This window comes from Anomalospiza imberbis, chromosome 1, assembly GCF_031753505.1.
Source record: "Anomalospiza imberbis isolate Cuckoo-Finch-1a 21T00152 chromosome 1, ASM3175350v1, whole genome shotgun sequence".
NCBI classification, from domain to species: domain Eukaryota; kingdom Metazoa; phylum Chordata; class Aves; order Passeriformes; family Viduidae; genus Anomalospiza; species Anomalospiza imberbis.
The window spans coordinates 93332702-93352121 of NC_089681.1; the positions used below are offsets into that span (position 1 = coordinate 93332702).

A 19420-nucleotide genomic window follows, 5' to 3' on the forward strand; every position below is an offset into this window, starting at 1 on the left:
ATTACCTTTTGTTCCTCCAATTCTTTTCAGCGTGCTGCTGGGGAGAAGGGGAGAGGGTGTGGTCGAGTGGTGTGTGGTTTGAAGTGTTTCAGTGGGAGCACTGAATTGGGGAATAGCATTCCTAAACCACAACAGTGTTCTTGGTATCGGATTATTTTTTTATTTTCCCTCCCCCTTCAGTTCTGTATATGTTTTTTTGTTCTTTCACTGAAAAAAGAAGAAACAATTTAAAAACATACTATTATAAATTGGCATACTCTGAAAGTTTGAGACAGTTTCAAATTAAGGACATTTTATTACTTTTTGAAGGACTGTTGGTGTCTAAGGAAATGGAATACATCACAATAGAAATCAGTCTGAGACAAACTCGTTATCTCTCAAATGAGATTTTAGAATGAAAAAAGAGCACGTAGCTTTTCAGTAATGCATCATTTTAAAAGAGATAATCTTCCTTAATCTCATGCTATTATTTGAGCATATTATTCTGAGCAATTTTTTTTTGAGCAAACCAGTGTCTTTTTCAGCACTTCAGTATTTCCTAAACAAAGGCTTCAGTTTTGAATTTTTTTATTATGTCTAAACAAAATTTTCAGTGGTATCAGACAAAAATAATGATCTTTAAGATGCTTCACCTCCATTTCCAAAAGGTTTAACTACTTGAAATACATGCTTGTTTGTTTTTTAAAAGGTACATATCCTTTCTTGCCTTAGATTTAGGGAATTTTTTAACATCATGTGAATAGCATGTGGTGATACAGAACAGATGCAGCTGTTTAAAAGCTGCACTGATATCTGCAAATGCATATAGGAATTTTCCAGCACATTACAGTGGCTTGCATTAATTCTTGATTATGGCATCAAAAGGTAGTGAAGTCAGAATTCAAAGTTACGCTTAGACTTCATTGAAAGTTTATTATGTATACTGAGCACTAAAAGATATTTTTAGTCTATGGATATAGAGGTAAAATATTACTGATTGTAAGAGAATTGATTTTCATTAAAAATTGCAGTTCTCTGTAGGTATGTTCTTTAGAGCAAAAATTAAGTTAATTTTAGCTTAAGTGAATTAAAACTTTAAATTATTTAATTTTAAGCTAATCTAGGTTAAATCCAAGGCTGGTACTTTGAATTAGAAAGTAGAAAGAAGGAAGAACTCCTCTCATTCAGCATTTTTACAAATGCAATTATGTAAAAGACAGTACATTTTGAGTAAATCCAACAACTGTGCAAAGCCAAAATGGATGAATGTATAGAAACTTAAAGATGCTCTTTCCAAATATTTTTGCTCACATAATACAATTACATGGAATTATCACAGTTACTTTCATACCAATTCTACATTTTGGAGCAGGTTAATATGGGAAATAGATTTGTAGAGACCCATGAGGGGTAGTTTTAGATGATTAGCTTTAAAGCATCTACACATCATAGTGTGGCAAAAAGCTGATAGGCCAAGAAACACTTATAGTGTATTGTAATTAAGAAATAGTAGGCTTCTGATTGTGATGGTGTGAATTATAACACCTGTATTGTCTCAACCTTCTCAGGAGACTGAAAATAAAATAAAAGTCTTTAAAATGCCTCTCAATTGCCCCATCTCTAGATTAAAAAAAAAAATTTCCAGCAGGTTAGTTCTAATATCTCTCATCAGGGCTCTCTTAATTCTGTTTCTGTCAATTTTTAATTTCTGGGCAAACTTGCCTTTTTCACCCTTTATGATGGTGTTTTGTCTTTACTGAGTTGCTTGGCTTGCTGGAGATTGAGCATTTGTTTATTGACTCAAGCAGTCAAACTGTTATTCATACCTTACCTTTTGGTAATTAAATTAGTAAAATCATGCTGGTAGTTGTGTTGGACTAAAAGGAAGTAGATCCCTTTAACAGGGGTGTGTATACAATTATTGCATGCAAAGAACTGTCCAAAAAAGAAGCAAATACTATTTTACTCTTTTATTGGTATTGCCAATATGCTGTAGAGGATTCTCTTAAAACAAAGAAACAACCTCCTTGCTTTCAGATGAAATAGAGATTACATGCATAGAGAATCTCCCAGCCCTTTTAATGGTTTAGGAATATGTGATTTGCATACAGAATACTTGACAAGAAAACATTTCTGGTATATGGGCTGAATATTTCAATATTTCAGAAGTTGTCCTGTGTGCCAGGTATATATTGAGTGCTGATTGACTTCTGGAATGCAGGATATCATGAGGTTATTATAATGAAGGCTAGATAGAATTTTTCAAATTTTGTAGTGAGAAGAATTTCATAACTGTGTTTTAACCCCAACTTTCAGAAGCATCCTTCGTAAACACTTACATCTTTTTTGCATTATTTCATTTGAATAACTTCATGCTCTTCAATTGTTTGGCATTTTCTATCTGATACTTTCCTTATTCTGACTTTAATAAAAGTGATATTTGTTTTCTTTTTAATGCATTTCAGTAATATCTGCTTTATCATAAAATCCTGATATAATCAGGATAGTATAGCAAAATTTTCAGTCCTGTGACTAAGGTTGCTAAAATTTTTACATATTCCTGTAAGAATGCTGAGTGCCTTTGTATGACAGTAGACTCAGAGAATTAGTAGGTAAAATATCCATAGGTTTTGTCTAAGGGAAGCTGGTGTTAGAGAATGGGTATAGAATTCACTTTTAGCTACTGAAATTCATACTAGACGTTTTTGTAAAGTTCTGTGTTCTAGCCAACGTGTGAAAACTAATATCAACTTCCTTATCAACTTAAAATAAGATCCTATCATTAGAGCAGATTTTTTTTACGAGTCCTAAAAGAGATATAATCAGCCTGTGGGCTTGCTTTGAAAAAGTCCTCATATTCTTCAGTTATTTTGAAAAGAGTGTGCTGAAATTCATTAATTTGGTAGGGAAGAAGTCTGTATACAGGTCAGCATTACAATATTGTACTGCCAGATATTATGATTCTGGCTCATAACATACTGATAGGTGGCTGATAATGGTGAAAATAGTGATTCTTATTTTTTACAGATATAGAAGTATCCTGCCTTGGGCCTGTGTAATCTTAAAGGATTGAATAACACATACCCTGCTTGTTCCAACATCAGTTGTGCCTACAATAAATTGTGTTCTGGCTGCTTTAATTAGCAACTAATATATACACATTTATTCAGAATTGTAAGAAAATACTTTCTGACATAAAACATTGCTCTGTCTTTCTAGATGAAGTGTTATCACAAAAAATACAGGTCAGCTACTCGTGATGTGATTTTTCGCCTTCAGTTTCACACTGGAGCTATTCAAGGACATGGCTTGGTGTTTGGCAAAGAAGATTTGGATAATGCCAACAAAGGTATATGTCTTCTATGGTTGGTTGGATGTGTATATGTGCGGGCGTGCAAGCATATGTATGTGATGATCTTCTTCAGCACCTGTTTTCAAAAGGATTCTTTTTTTTTTCCCTTACTTACTTTTGGGGGAAAGGAGACTGCTTTGAGTTAGTTAAATTGTAGTGTGTAATACCAGTAAAACCCTAATGACTCTCAAAGCTCTTCAAGCGAGTTAACTTGTCAGAATAATTCAGATACTCCTACACAGTCCTTATCACCTTCTCCCTGATTTAAATGGTGACTCTCTTTGTCATCATTGAAGGAAATAAGATGAGCTAAATAATTCCCTTTTCTGGCTAGTGAAATAGTCATAAAAGTCTGATAATGTGTTTATGACATAGTCTGAGTCTTTTAATATGCTTTAGAATATCAAAGAATGGACAAAGTTTTCAGACACACTTGAAAATGTGTCACGCTAGTCCTCATATTTTCCAAATCATATTGTCAGTTTTATTGTGTTTATGTGCAGGATTGGAACTTCCTCAGCCTATGTTACTAGCAAACTAAAATCAAGCGTATTTTCCTGCTGCATGCAACATAAGGATACCAAAAGTTTTGTGGTCAAGTATTGTCCTTTAGGCAATATGAGGAACAATTTTAATTTTTCTGGGTGTGTTTTCTTTATAGGCCGCGTCTGTCTACTGTCTGGAGAGGGGGGTTAGGAACTGTCCATCTCTTCTGCTTTTGACTGTTCTAGAAAGCAAGCAAAACTCCAGCTGGCATTTATGTGGACTTTTCTGGAGAATGTGTGGCACAAAGAATGTGGCTTTTAAAAGCAGATCAGTAAGCTGCAAGTGGGAAGGGAAGAGTGATGAGGGTACATATATAGATAGCCGTAGAGAATCCTGATTTCTGAGTGCTCTGAAACTGCTCTCCTGGGAAAAATCTTGCTGAATTCCTGTCCTTTGTTCTCAGATGACCGTTTCCCTGACTACAGTAAGGTGGAATTAGTGTTTTCAGGAACTGCAGAGAAAATTCAAGGTGAGCATAGAGAAACAAAAATATGCTTAATTTGAATATAAATCATATTGAAATAAACATTTTTTTAAAAAAATCTTTTTCCCTCTTTTCTTCCACTTCTCTTGTAAAAAGTCTGAAATTTTACTTTTTCATTGAAATATATTAGTTACTGGTTTAAATTTGGAAAAGTTAATAAAGACTCTGCATTTATATCAGCATAGAAGTCACCAGATTTTGTTTTAAAGTTATACCAGAACACTTGATACAACTAGTAGAAAACATTTGTGTATCTGTGTAGAACATAGGTAGTAGATAGTAGGTAGTTTGGCTTGGCATAAGTGACAGCAGTGGCCTATCCCATAACCTCTTTTGGATGTTGTCATAATTGATTATGTTTGTAGTATTGAAGTTTAGACTGTCTGCAGTTTAGCATAAAGAGATACCGCTGTAGTTTTCTTGGAAATGCTTCTGCTTTGAAGTTGGCTTGTAGGATATTCTTCATGCCTTCAAAATTCTTTTTTAATATGTGATAATTCTTACTTGCAGTACGAATTTAAGATTATGCAGATCATTGCAGCTTAATTCTGTTAATGAATGTGTTCTTAATAATTTTATGGTGTCTCAAAACGTATGGATTCTGCCTAAGACTGACTGAAAACCAAATACCCTTAACTGTCTTATACATATTCCCAGTGTCCTTGCTGTCTTATGAATTGCATGTTTTCCTCTTTTTTTTTTTCCACATGAGTTTGATAATCTAGAAAATTATGGCCATAACCACTAAGAAGTTGGATTCTGTCCAACTGAGCACAAAAATCTCACTTAGCCTGTTTGAAAGCCATAAAAGAAAACCAGTTTTATAAATGAATTTGTCTAGCTTGTTCTAAATGTTTCTGGATAGTAAATGCTTGAAGACAGGCCAGTTAACATATCTAAAAAAGGACCAAAATTTTTTTCAAGTTTCCTTTCCTTAGATGACAAATGAGAGGTATGGATTTTTTAGTAGGCTTCAAGCTGTTGAAAAGTAAGTTTCTAAGTAATTGGATATTTGTATTCAGTTGCTGTCTGAGGAATTAACTGGCAAGGAGGAGCAGCTCAACTTTGTTACTCAACAAGTTATTTTTTTTAAGAAGTCGTCTATGCAGCGGTCTGGGAAGATGTTGAAAAATTCTTTAACTTTAGCACAATAGTATATGATCCTGATATAATGGTTAATGCTTAGTTTTGCATCATACAGTGCTTAATACAAATACCAGAGATAAATGTGACCTTGTGTTAATTCTCTGCATCTGTGGCTAACAAGTTTTGTGCCAGCTAATGCTTCCTTATTTACTTATATTAGCGATTAATATGTACTAGTACAGATCTTAGTTTTGAGATCAAGGATCATCTATCAGAACAAAGAATGAAAAGAGAAGTACATTATGACATCACCACGTGTTTGAAATACTCTCAAAGAGAAAAGATTAATCAGAAAATCTGGAACCATATCCAAATAAGTCTGCAGAAATAATTAGCATATATGCATGTATTCAGGAAATGTGATTAGTATGTATTTGTTTCAGGAATATAACCCAGTCTGTTAGGTTACTGGGAGTACCTGCTTTGAGGAGAAATCCCCATGCAGCCAGTGCTGCTAGTAATGTTGGCTTTCTAACCTATGATTTGGTTGGAGAGTTTATTTCCTGGTTTTCAGTGACACCTTGAAATACTTACTTAAAATTTCTATAAAATGAGTTTTCATATCTGAAAATACTATAGAATTATAGAATCTAGTATCTCTAGTCCATCCTCCTGCTGAAACAAGGCTCGTTTGTGAGATCAGACCAGTTTCCCTAGTCTTTGAGGTCTTTGAGAGCTTTGTCCAGTCAAATAATGAAAAACATCCAGGACTGAGACATCACAGCCTCAGTGGGTGGACTATTTAAACATCTGACTGTCCTCATATGGAATTACTTTTTTCTTATGTCTAAATTTATCTAGATTCAAATTTTGCCTGTTTCTTTTCCTTCTGCCTTTTTCCAAACTGTGTCTCCTCTATGGCCTTCAGGAGGCTGCTATCAGCTCCTTGTCAAGAACATCTCATCTCCAGGTTGAAGAAGCCCTGACCCCTCAACCTTTCCTCACAGGGAAAGTCTTTCAGTCCTGAGCACCCTGGTCATGCTCCCCTGAATTTGCTTCAATTTATTAATGTAATTCTTGTATTCTGTAGCTTGAAGCTGGACACAATGTTCTAGAACATAACTGACTGTGATATTTTTAAGAAAGAATGCAGTTGCCAAGAATATAAGATCCCTGAATATTTAATAATAAAGTTTATAAATCTGCTTTGTGACAAATGTCATCACAGAAACTCTGTAGATGTTTTTTTCCAGGCTGCACATAAAGGTACAGGACATTCTTGTCCTAATTGTAACTATTTTTTAAATGTCACAGTATGTGCATAATACTGTTGCTTTAGAAAAATTTACAGTAGGATTTGCTTTGTAGACGCAGCCAAAGGTTTGACAACTGAGGATTTCTTTGTTCCCTAAACTAGACAGAAGAGAAAAGATAGTCTGTTTGATTTGTAACAGTATCAACGCCAAGTTCAAGGTCATGAATTCTTGATGCCTGTGCTTTGCTTTTGAATCACTGGACTATGTCTGAATTCCTCACTGTATCTATTTAAAACCTCAACATTATTTCGTGGCTTGTTAAGGGCACAAAAACATGGGTTACTGCTGAAAATTCCAGGTATGTTCAACAGAACATACTTAAATGCAGCAAAACACATTGAAAGCAAGCTGTCTAGTGTCTAGTCTCAGATTCTGCAGTGCTGCCATCTTGGGGGAACTGGAAGGGACATGAAATCACAGTTTTCAGCTCTTCCTGTTCATCCTTAGTTCATAATTGCTCTGGTATCAGAATGATAATCTATATGAATCAGAATGAAATTTGTAACAAAGCCTAATTTTATCATTCCTTTAGAACCATTCATTCTCAGAAGCTCTTTTTCATGTCTGACCCTCTAGGGCTGGGTGGATCATCTTTGTTAGTTGTGTTTAGGGACTGATCCAAGTATTCAGGCTACATCATAATCAAAAAGCTCAAGATAAAATTCTCTGAATGATAAATTAAGCTTTTTTTTCTTTTTTTTAACTGTTTTATTTAACCTTTCTTCCCCTTTTTGTGCTTCTTGCATTTCAGAATAGGGTATTGCCATTCAGGGAGCAAACATCTGTCAGATGGCTACATTCATACATCTGTGTGTGTATATAATTACATATATGACTGATAATTTTTGTTTTCAAACATGTCTCATTTCAGGATGTGAACACCTTCAGAATGATCATAGAGTAAAAGTTGATTACAATACATCAGACCCACTAATACGCTGGGATTCCTATGAAAATATGAACCCCGATGGAGAAGGTGAGTAATTTTGTCACATTAGACCAGGGCAAAATCTTTTGCAACAGTTCCAGAGTATTCAAAAGAAGAAAGGAGACCTCATTTACTTGAAGCGAATGCTACTTTACTGATGTGTGAAGTAGCTGTCTACCCTTCCCTATTTGGCATTAGTGGTTCTAATTTAGGAAAGAAAGCTGAAGTAGTTAAGTGAGGTCCCTGTCAATACACAGAATGAACTGAGACACAACTGATTGATAGAAGTTACTTTATTACTTGTAAATTTGCCTAGAGACTTCTTCTCTTTGTTCAAAAGCTTCTAGTTGGGATTCTAATATAGAATTTTAAGAACAAAATTATATGGTGAGTTTGTAGCTTTTGGTTACTATGTTATCTGGAGTATTTCAGAACATGCACTAGGCTGTTAATAAACAAACAGTAAAGGATATGCCTATTTTCCTATCTTCCTTTGTAAATATACTTGTTTTCAGGTTTTTTAGATTTTTTTTTCTGTAATCAGATGGCATGTACAAAAGATGAAAACCTCCAGTAGCTGCCTTCAGATTCTGACTCCAGTGTGAATGCTCTCCTGATGGTTGGCTTGAGTGAATGCTGTGCTTTTAATGGATGTAGCTTTCATGTAAGGACTCAGAATGTTACACCTGTGGCTGCACATGTCAGTGCACATGCAAGCCTGACTTCTTACAAGTAAAAACATGAGATAAGGTATTGAATAGATGCCAAAGTTCTTGTTTTTACAACTTGCCTGTTATCAAATGAAAGACACGTGAAGCTAGGATACTTAGGTAGCTGCTCTCTAGGTTCAGTTTCAATTGATTTTTATAGCCTGGATTTAGCATTGATCATCTAATGACCACATCAATGAGGGCAGAAGCTTACTGGGAGCTTGACCTTCTTCCACTGCCTCACTCTTGTAATAAGAGTATTTTCTAATGCACAGTAGACTCTCATGTGCAGAAAACTGGGGGAATAGAGAGGGTGAAAAGAGAACAGTCATTGCATGTGGCAGGTAGACCACTCCATATGGAGTCATCAGTTGGATGAGACTGTGCAGTGTATTTTAGGACTAATGTCAGAGAGACTGAATCTTGACTGGAGGTGATGTCAATTCCTACCCATGATGTTTCAATATATGTTTCAATATAATTTATGATTCCTTTCCCTTCCTCTCTCTGCCATCCTTTCCCCCTTCCTTTGCATATACCTACCCCTCAACAAGCAATGCATTGATGTCAAATATTTTTTAATTGCTGAGATTGATTGACTAGGTGGATTTGACCTTCCCATCCTCATGCATTGCATTGTAGGTAACTACAACAGTACAGGAAGCTGAAAGCAGAGATAAACATGCAGGCACCACTCTGTTGGAAGATACAGAACTGTATGCTGCTCGTGTCCTCAATAAGAGTTGGTCAGAGACCATTTGCAAGTACAACTAGCATGTTTGCCTGCTGTTCAGAAGTCATATGTGCTATTTAATAGATTTTTATATCTAATTTTTGTGCAGGGTACTTTTTAATTACCTGAGTGTCACGATCTGTTTGTGCGGGGTATCGTGATGGTTCTTTTCACCGATCCCAAAAGTTCAAAAAGGTAAACAACAAGGGACTATCAGTTAATCACAACAAAAGCACCTTTATTAAGAGCCAAAACAGTAAATGAGATAGTGGGGATCAGAAAGGAGATAAAAGGATAGAAAGAGAGAGAGAAGAGGGGGATGGGAATAGCTACCAACACAGGCGAGATCCTCAGTGGTCTGGATGATGGGGATCCGTCTTGTCGTGTTGGGGAAGTCTTCAAAGTTCCGGTCAACTCAGGGGTCCAGTTATAGTCCACAGAGGAAAGGGGGGGAACAGGCAGGACAATGAGAGTCTATTGTAATTGCTGCGGGGGAACAGGTGAGTCCACTGAAACCACCAAAGCAAGGTGAACACAATGAAGAATAAATCCATTGAAATTACTGAAGGGAAACAGGTCATATCATTAGTGGTGAGACCACCATTTTCCCCCCCTCCCTGTGGTGAGGATCTCAGTCTCAGTCCTTGGGAGGAGGGTTCTCAATCTTTGTCTGTCATGGTGGTAATGAGGCAGATGAGAGGTCTTCAGTGAGAGACCACTTCGGTCACCCCAAAAGTTCATTCAGCTTATGAACGGAGATTTGTAGCAGGCCGCGCATCAGGCTGTCCCGTGCTGGGTCCATGCCAGGTCCCTGCCGATTCCTTGCCAACTCCTTGCCAAGTTCTTGCCAGGCCTTGTTCAGAACAGCTAGCGTGACGCTTCAGTGGATCCACCTGCACTGTGTCCTGTTCTAAGCCGGAACTGTAGTGGGAGGAAGGGGTTTCTCCTTGTGGCAATCGGTAGGCAAAAGTGGGGGCTTCTGACAGCCTCTTACACCACCCCGTGACTGACAATTGCTCTCAGGAGGTCTTCATCAGCAGGGTTTCATGGTGTCGTGAAGTCTTCAGGACTCGTCAAGTGTTGGCAGCACATCCCAGAGAAATGAGAAGAGAAAAAGGAAGGGAAAGGGAAAACAGGGAAAACTAAAACGATTACAACAAATTAGTAAGCAAATTATAATTAAACAATAATTAAAATACAATCAGTATTGGTTAAACCAATAATCAATATATTAATTAGTTAAAACAATAAATTGTTTAAATAATAATCAATATTAATTAATTAAACAATAAATTGATCAAATAATAAACCAGTATAATTAATACCAACAATAAAATAATAAACTTAGTATAATCAATATTACTCAGTACAATTTTCTAATCAATAAACAATAGTAGTTCAAAACAAATTTTCTAATTAATAAACAACAATAGTTCAAAACAGTTTTTCAAGGGGTTAGAACAAATCATAAGAAAGAAAAGAAAATTATGTGAAAATATATCTTCTAATCTTATAACCGCCTTGTGTTCACAGTCCTGGGGATGTCTCTAGTGTAAAGGACGTCGGCCAGGTTGTGTGCATTAATTATAGATGTCAATTTTGTTAACCGTTTAATCATTCTCCAATTCACAATAAGTAAGATTACTGATAAAACAAAGCCAATCATAACTAGAATCAAAAGGACAACAATGGGATGACACAATTTATTCAGGACACCGGTAGCAGTAGGTGACCACCCAAAAGGGTATCCCACCACCTGTGTTCAGCATCACTTTTCACCCTTTCTACAACACGATGTATTTCTTGCACATTATAATGAACACTTACCAGAGTTTTCTGTCCGTTCTCCTTGATTTTTCCTAAGATTTTAATCAAATCCTGGTGAAGCAACAATTGCCATACCAGAGTAAGGTTCATCCCAATGGGAGTAGGCAATAGCTTATGAATCAACGTGAAATTGGATTCTAAAAGTTCATGTGAAGTAATTGGAGCTATAAAAGAAAAATCACATCCTGCAATTTTAGTAAAGTTGCAAGCACAAAAATTTGAATGACTTTTAGTATCTACTACTGTACTTCCTACAAACACAGTATCACAAGCAGTTCTAAAGCATGCACACCCATTGCCTGTATATACAAGGACTGTTTCAGAAGTCTCATTAGGATGTATATCAAAGTGACAGATATTTTGTTCTGTATCTAGACAAATATCCTGAGCTACAATTGCATTACCTTCATAGATGAACCTTAGTTGTTCTCGGATAGTACAAGACTCTAAATTAACAGTTTGCCATTTGTCATCAGTTTGATAGGCCTATTCTCTATGTTCAGAAGGATAGAAAGTGGCTCCATCATGATTCAATCCTAGTGCAATGATGACGAATATCAAATGCACTGAGGCATTACATATGGTCAACACAAAACCTGTGGCTATGTTTGTAATGGGGTCATAGGTAAAATTCACTAAATTCCACCAGGATTGGAAATCTCTTTCAAAATCAGTGGCACTGTCCCAAACCATTTTCCAAATTTCAGTAGGGAAAGGGCCTTCTTCACCTTCCCTTATAATTGAGGCAGCAACTGACTGCATCCATAATTGAGCCTGGATACAGCTACGGGCTAAGGAAAAATTCCTTTGTGTAGTGTTAAGTTCATCAAATTATCAATTTGCTGTCATTCACATTTGTCTTTTCCCAATTAGATAATATGTTTGATAGCAACCACTGATGTGGTCCCAAGGCGGATAAGGACGATTACAGTGGTTGTTGTAATTTGGTTAAATCTGTAGTAGTAGAAGCCAATTTATTCATTAATACTTCTGAATCAATAGTATTTAGAATTCCCAATCCTGTTCCCTTGACACCAGTTATGTCTCTTGGCACCCGTGTTTTAGAAGGGTTCCAAGAGACATAACTGTCCGTGATGCCAATTTAATGTCACGATCCACTTGTGCGGGGTATCGTGATGGTTCTTTTCACCGATCCCAAAAGTGCAAAAAGGTAAACAACAAGGGACTATCAGTTAATCACAACAAATGCACCTTTATTAAGAGCCAAAACAGTAAAGGTGATAGTGGGGGTCAGAAAGGAGATAAAAGGATAGAAAGAGAGAGAGAAGAGGGGGATGGGAATAGCTACCAACACAGGCGAGATCCTCAGTGGTCTGGATGATGGGGATCCGTCTTGTCGTGTTGGGGAAGTCTTCAAAGTTCCGGTCAACTCAGGGGTCCAGTTATAGTCCACAGAGGAAAGGGGGGGAACAGGCAGGACAATGAGAGTCTATTGTAATTGCTGCGGGGGAACAGGTGAGTCCACTGAAACCACCAAAGCAAGGTGAACACAATGAAGAATAAGTCCGTTGGAATTACTGAAGAAGAACAGGTCATGTCATTAGTGGTTTCCTTACTCCCTGTGGTAAGGATCTCAGTCTCAGTCCTTGGGAGGAGGGTTCTCAACCTCCATCTGTCTGTCACAGAGGTAACAAGGCAGATGAGAGGTCTTCAGTGAGAGATGGTCACCCCAAAAGTGCATTCGGCTTCAGGAGGAGAGTGGGCAAATATGCAGTAGGCCGTTACTTGCTGGGTCTATGCCAGGTCCTTGCCAATTCCTTGCCAACTCCTTGCCAAGTTCTTGCCAGGCCTTGTTTGGAGCAGCTAATGTGATGGTACAGCAACTGCACCTGCACTGCTGCTCTCTGCAAGCTGGAATTGTAGTGGGGGAAGGAGTTTCTCCTCATGGCAATCGGTAGGCAAATGTGGGGGCTTCAGACGGCCTCTTACACCTGAGTTAAAACAGAAATATGATGTGATAGCATAGATATTGAGACTTTCATTGTACATCTGCAAAAAAAACCACTTGCGTTTAAGCTAGAAAATATACCACAAAATTAGATGTATGTAGTTATTCCTTTCTCAAGTAAATATTTATGAGGCAGACTGTTACCTCATGATATTCAATAAGGGAATTGCAGGCAGAGCAATGTGTCTGCATAGGCTGGGCAAAAGATCACAAGGAGCACATACACAGGCGACAGCTATATTTTTCTCTTAAGGATGGGGTCTTTACTTAACACAAGTTTGAGCTTAGTCTGCTGTTTAAGGTAAATATAGTGCAGTTAGGTCATCTTCTGTGTAAGATTTATAAACACCAAGACAAGCTTCTCTTTAGGGTTTGTGCAGATGTTTAGTATCATGCTTGTGTGTTAAAAACATGTATTGCATCCTAGTTTTCACTAAGGTGAGAGACCACTAAGAGAAGATGCTGATCCAGAATGTGATCAAAGTCAACCTTAGAATATGAGACCTTTAGCTGTAATCCTGAAGTCTGAGAGAGAATCCCTTCTGCAATTCTGAAAATATAAAGGTGCAATATATGGTACGTTTGAAAGTGCATAACGGTGGTGAAATATTCAAGGTTCAGGGATGTCTATATAGAGTGTCTTTTTCAGTTCTACTTCACATTAAGTTAAATCCCTAGCCTTACGTAGGAGCTGTCTTCATGTTTTTACTTGTACCTGTTTTCCCACAGGGATTTCAGTAGGAATAGTATGAGATGTAAGTGTGAAAGATGATTCTTATCTTACAGTTATACACCTTTTTGTTAATTTCAAAAAATATGGGCCCATGAAATTCCTTACTAAGGTGGTCAGGAAGGCTACAGCAGAGCCTTATGAACATGAATTGTTTTGTAGGTTGTAGGTGTATGTGCATGGAATGTATATTTCCAAATTGCTGTGTTAAAATAGAAATTAGAAGTGAATAAGTGAAAAGTATCTCTTTTGAAATGGTACAACTATTTGACTTTATTACCAAAAGAAGAAAAGATGGGAAGACATTATAAAAGAAAAATATACACAAAAGCTCTTGATTTACTGGCATGATGCAGTATTATGGACATAAGCAATTGCCTTTTAAATAATCTTGAATCCCTTGTTAATAAGATTGTGTATGTAGGTGTTGAATGTACCAGGCTATGTTCAGTTTGTTATCTGAATTTAGTTCCTTATCCTTTATTCTTAATATTCTTAAGGAATTTTGACAATTGGAAAACAATAAATTATTTGCATTTCTTCTTATAAATACTGTTTCTTTTCAGACCCCTTGGGAAGTGGTCCTCCATAGTAGATTGTCACGGTTTGACACTGGCGCGATGCCAGCGCCCCCATGAAAATGTACTTTTCTAAATAATTGCCATGAGATGTGATCAGGAACAGAGCAGAGCAGGCCCAAGCTTAATAACAAAGAAAAGAACTTTATTAAACTACTACTACTATAAAAACTACAGACACTAAATCCTGGATGAAGACTTTCCAAAACACTCCTCTACTTCCCACTTAATTTCCAAACAAACTCAACAGTGAGACACTACCCGGGATCCTGATCAAGTTGCCACCCTTCAGATAATTCAAATACTCAATCTTTCAAGGGAGACAGGAGTCTCTCCTGTGCCACAGACTCCCCAGGAAACACAATTGCCACCCTTGTGTTTCCATGTCACACATGGCAACCGCCCGGAGAAAATCTGCCATGGTGACACTCCTTTCCATGTCACAGTGCTCTCACCACCGTGCATGAACAGACTGCTCATAGGGCTCCTTTAAGGATGCTTTGCCATGGACTAAAAGAGACAACAGTTCAGTTTCTCATTTTGGGACTACAGTCCCCCCCATTTTCCCCTGGGGCTGAGGGTCTAAGAACAGAGGTCTTCTTCTCCTCTTCTTCTTCCTCGAAGACAGAGGGCTTCTCCCCACTTTCTTCAACTCTCCTCTGTTCTCTCCACTCCTCTGCTGGTAATCACTGAAACAGGTCTCTTGGCTCACCAACGCAGCCCCCTAAGTGTAGCTTCTGTCAGGAGAATTTGGTTCAGTCTATGGCTAACAAGAAAAGTCCAGCCACAAGCCACTCCATCATCTCCTTCCAACTCAAGAATTTCTTCTTCCATCATCTCGCATCCCAGACTGTCTCTCTTCTACTTCAAATCAAGGAGGAGTAATATTTTACAAAGCCTTCATTTCTCAGGAAAGGGTTAAAAGCTCAGACTCCCTGGACAGCTGATATCTCTGCCCAACAGCCGATTCCCAAGGCCAAGGCTGGGCGCCTTCCCCCCCGCTCCTTCTCCTCCGCGCCGGCAAAGTTACAGGTGCCGTCCGGAGTCTCTGTCTCTTCCCTCTGTAGGGGGGGATGACAAAGGCATCTCTGCTTCTCCCCACCCTTCTGTCCACAGGAGCTGGCTCGGTTCCAGTCCTTCTACCCCTCAGCTCACCTCGACCAGGCCATATGTCTTCCCCTCCCCCACCCAGCCCCATGGCTGGGCAGGGGAGGTCTGCACAGCACCCTGACCGGAACCAAAGAGAGCGAGCTCTTGGGAGTTCTTGCTTTTAACCCCCTGTGTTCTCAGAGGCGTATCCCTATCTTCAGTGGTCACTTCAGGTGCCAATATCTAAACTTGACCACTGATTGGTTTGACTCAACTTCCTGAATGAATTCACTTCCATGTCAAACCACGACATAGATGAAAAATTATATTAAGTTCGTAATTTTCAATTTATATCAAATTTCCTCCTCCTTGAGCCGTACATTAGCACAGAGACTTCTGTAACACTGATTTAAAAGTATGCAATTAAGTGTAGTATTTGGAACCAGAAGAATCATATCTTCCCACTGCCATGCAGAAGTCTGACATAGTTGCCATTGCTTTTCTTGTGGTTTTGAAGTCAGGAAGGACTTTTGTAATAGAAAGGAACAGAAATGTCTTTTGATCTTTCTGAGCACTCTTATTTTTTCTTTAAAGTGTCACTTACCATACAATAAATGTGTATGGATTTACAAAAGGTTTTTCATTTGCTGCAAAATTGTAAGATTCCTGTGGCCACACGTGTAGTATCTTCTGAAATCTCTCTCAAATATGCAATGACAAATAATATTGAAAAAATCTCCCCCCAACCCTCTCCCCAAAACAGAGGGATGGAGGTAAATGGTAAAGATTTGATTTGTCTTTTGTTGACGAGTTTATTTTTAGTTCTCAGTGATAATTTCCAGGATTATTACTTGGCGTAGTGCATAAGAGATACTGTTCTTAAACACTTCCCTCTTGCTGAAAATACAGGTCTTTTTTGAATAGGAACCATCAGTTTATATGAAACCTGCCAGTGGATCCTGGTAAAAGCCTGAGCTCTGAAGTGTTCTGAAAATGAAATCAGATTTTAAAAAGATATTAAAATAAAAATGTATTAAAGTAATATATATTGCTAAAGAACATAAACACATTTTAATAGAAAAGTTGAATTATTGGAAGAACAGATGAATGCTACTCTTCCCCGGCACTTTGTGACTGCTTTATCTCAAGTCTGTTCTAAGTATCCTGATAGCATGCTAAAATTATTCTAGAGAGAAAATGCCATTTGTGTGTATGGCATTCAGTTGCCTGAGATACAGGATTTTAATTTTTTTTTTTTTAATAAAGAAGACTGGTAATCCCAAAGCTCATTGTTGGCCAAAATAGTATTTGTTTTGGTTCAACTGAATTCAGTGGATTGGCAACAGAAATGCACATGGTTCTTGTTCAGTGTTCCATTTTAAGATATTTCACTTACTTCAACATCTGCTAAATACCTCTGCACTGTTTTGTCTTCCAACTCTACAGTCTGTGGAAAAAGAAGCACACGTGCATGTCAGAATTGCTTAAAATGACAAATGAAAGACTTTGATTTAGTCTTTACAAAGCAGATACTTAAATTTCTTTCTTAACAAAGCCTTGCTATTTGTTTCCCAGCAAAGTACCTCTGCTTGCTCAGTGGTGCTTGACAGAACAGAAACAGCTTTGGCATAAAAATGATCTTTTTAATCCAAATAGGGTAGAGCTGAGTGAATCCAAATTCCTATATTTCAGGAGTGTTGCTTTCTAAATGTTCTAGTCTTTTGTAACTGTAATCAACAACAATCAGTCAAAATTTGCCAAACATTTATAAACTGGTTTGCTCCAGCTTTTTTCTTCTCATAAAGGAAAATATTTGAGAAGTGTCTCCATGTATGCAATAAATGTTTCCATGGAGGCAATAAATAACCAACATTCTGGTATGCACCCATGTCATGTGATGAGACAGGATGTTTGACTTTTACTGAGTTTTTTTTCTCCTCTTCAACCCAAAGTAAATAGCTATTGAGTAGGGAGGTGCCCTCTTATGTTGTTAAAACACTTGTTTTTCCCAGAGGCCCCATTCAATATTGCAAAACTCAAAAGTTAAGGCAAAACTGCTTGGTTTTGGTACCTTAACAGGAATGCAGATGACTACCAAAGAAAATGGCAGTTTTGATGCCATTTCTGGTGAGTGAAGCTGAAGAACAAATTCCTAGTGAATAAATGTTAATTTCAGGTTTTAGTCACCAGTTGGATGCAGTATTTTCTGAGACAAAGAGAAATTTGGTAGAAGGTAGGGATAAAAATGTGTCCTCTAACAATTCCCCTCTATTTGACAGTAAAAATAGAGAAGCCTGTAGAAGATAGACAAATTTACACTATAAAATGCTGCCAGCTTGAAACAGTGTCTGAAACATTATGGAGTGTCTGCTTTCAATTGATTTTTCTTGGAGAAAACTTAATTCTGCTATTTCTTTAAGTTTTGTATGTTCTTTTCTTTAACAGATCTAATTTAAATTAGTTCATCCACTTAATAATGAAGCTGACAAAGAGTTAGAGAAAAATTATTATAAGATGGTTTCTTTAGTATGTTAGAAACATTGAATGCAAACATAGGATTACAAGGTTTCATTTCTTATGTGCAGCAATAGGCAATTCTCTTTTGCCTTCTTCATTAATACAGCATTAATTTTAACAGTGCTGTGGCTTGAACTTTTTGTTACCTCTATATGTTAGGGAGCAAATATAATTTCACACAGATGTTTTCAAGTTTGTGCTTGATAAACTAAGATTGGTTTGGAGTGTATTTTCTTTGGATTTGTGATTTGGGGATTTGGAATTTTGATTGTCTTTGATTTTGTTGGTCTTTTTTTTTTTTGGTTACCAAAAGGAAAATTACTATAGTATTTTACATAGGTCAGATAGGAGCCAACAGTTAAGTGCAGCCAGGGGCCAGAATTTCAAAGGATTTACTCATTCAAAGTTAATTTCTTGTCTCTTTTAGGAATATATAATAAGATATACTGAACATTTCATTGAAAGTCTAGAGTGTTCACTTAAGTGCTAATCTGAGCTCCAGAACTTCACCTGTCCAGTTCTGTTAAAAATTAGTTTTTTTTCCTTTTACCCAAACATATAACCATGTTGATAAGACAGTGTCTCCAGTGAGAAATTATGAGTAATTTACTTCGTGATTTTCTTAGGTACCATTTGCCAGTTCTGCTGAGTTTAAACTTAGCTCAGATAAAAAGAGAATCTCCCCCAAAATGCTAAGGGTCAAAGAGGAATAGTGATACCTTACCTAAATATTGAAAGTCTTATGTTTGAAGACAAGAAGAGATGAGAACCAGGGTTCCCTAGGACCCTGGATTTTTTTCTCTGAGCCTCCTGCCTCTCATTACCTGTACTTCTATTTCTGGGAACACTTGCCTCCACACCTGTCGTGGTTTGACATGGAAGTGATTTTTTCAGGAAATGGGTCAAACCAATCAGTGGTCAAGTTTAGATATTGGCACCTGAAGTGACCACTGAAGATAGGGATACGCCTCTGAGAACACAGGGGGTTAAAAGCAAGAACTCCCAAGAGCTCGCTCTCTTTGGTTCCGGTCAGGGTGCTGTGCAGACCTCCCCTGCCCAGCCATGGGGCTGGGTGGGGGAGGGGAAGACATATGGCCTGGTCGAGGTGAGCTGATGGGTAGAAGGACTGGAACCGAGCCAGCTCCTGTGGACAGAAGGGTGGGGAGAAGCAGAGATGCCTTTGTCATCCCCCCCTACAGAGGGAAGAGACAGAGACTCCGGACGGCACCTGTAACTTTGCCGGCGCGGAGGAGAAGGAGCGGGGGGGAAGGCGCCCAGCCTTGGCCTTGGGAATCGGCTGTTGGGCAGAGATATCAGCTGTCCAGGGAGTCTGAGCTTTTAACCCTTTCCTGAGAAATGAAGGCTTTGTAAAATATTACTCCTCCTTGATTTGAAGTAGAAGAGAGACAGTCTGGGATGCGAGATGATGGAAGAAGAAATTCTTGAGTTGGAAGGAGATGATGGAGTGGCTTGTGGCTGGACTTTTCTTGTTAGCCATAGACTGAACCAAATTCTCCTGACAGAAGCTACACTTAGGGGGCTGCGTTGGTGAGCCAAGAGACCGGTTTCAGTGATT

At 37.9% G+C, this 19420-nt stretch overlaps 1 protein-coding gene across 1 annotated transcript in view; it reads left to right on the forward strand.

Annotated features, from left to right (window-relative positions):
• LOC137479720 (tensin-3-like) overlaps positions 1–18365 on the forward strand; it is a 111394-nt gene extending 93029 nt beyond the window's left edge. Inside the window, exons 12-15 of the mRNA XM_068200222.1 lie at positions 3199–3328; positions 4281–4346; positions 7635–7739; positions 18272–18365. Coding sequence (XP_068056323.1) covers positions 3199–3328; positions 4281–4346; positions 7635–7739; positions 18272–18294 — 324 coding nt within the window. The 3' untranslated portion in view covers positions 18295–18365. The remainder of the gene's footprint in view (positions 1–3198; positions 3329–4280; positions 4347–7634; positions 7740–18271) is intronic.
• Positions 18366–19420: the final 1055 nt, after the last annotated feature.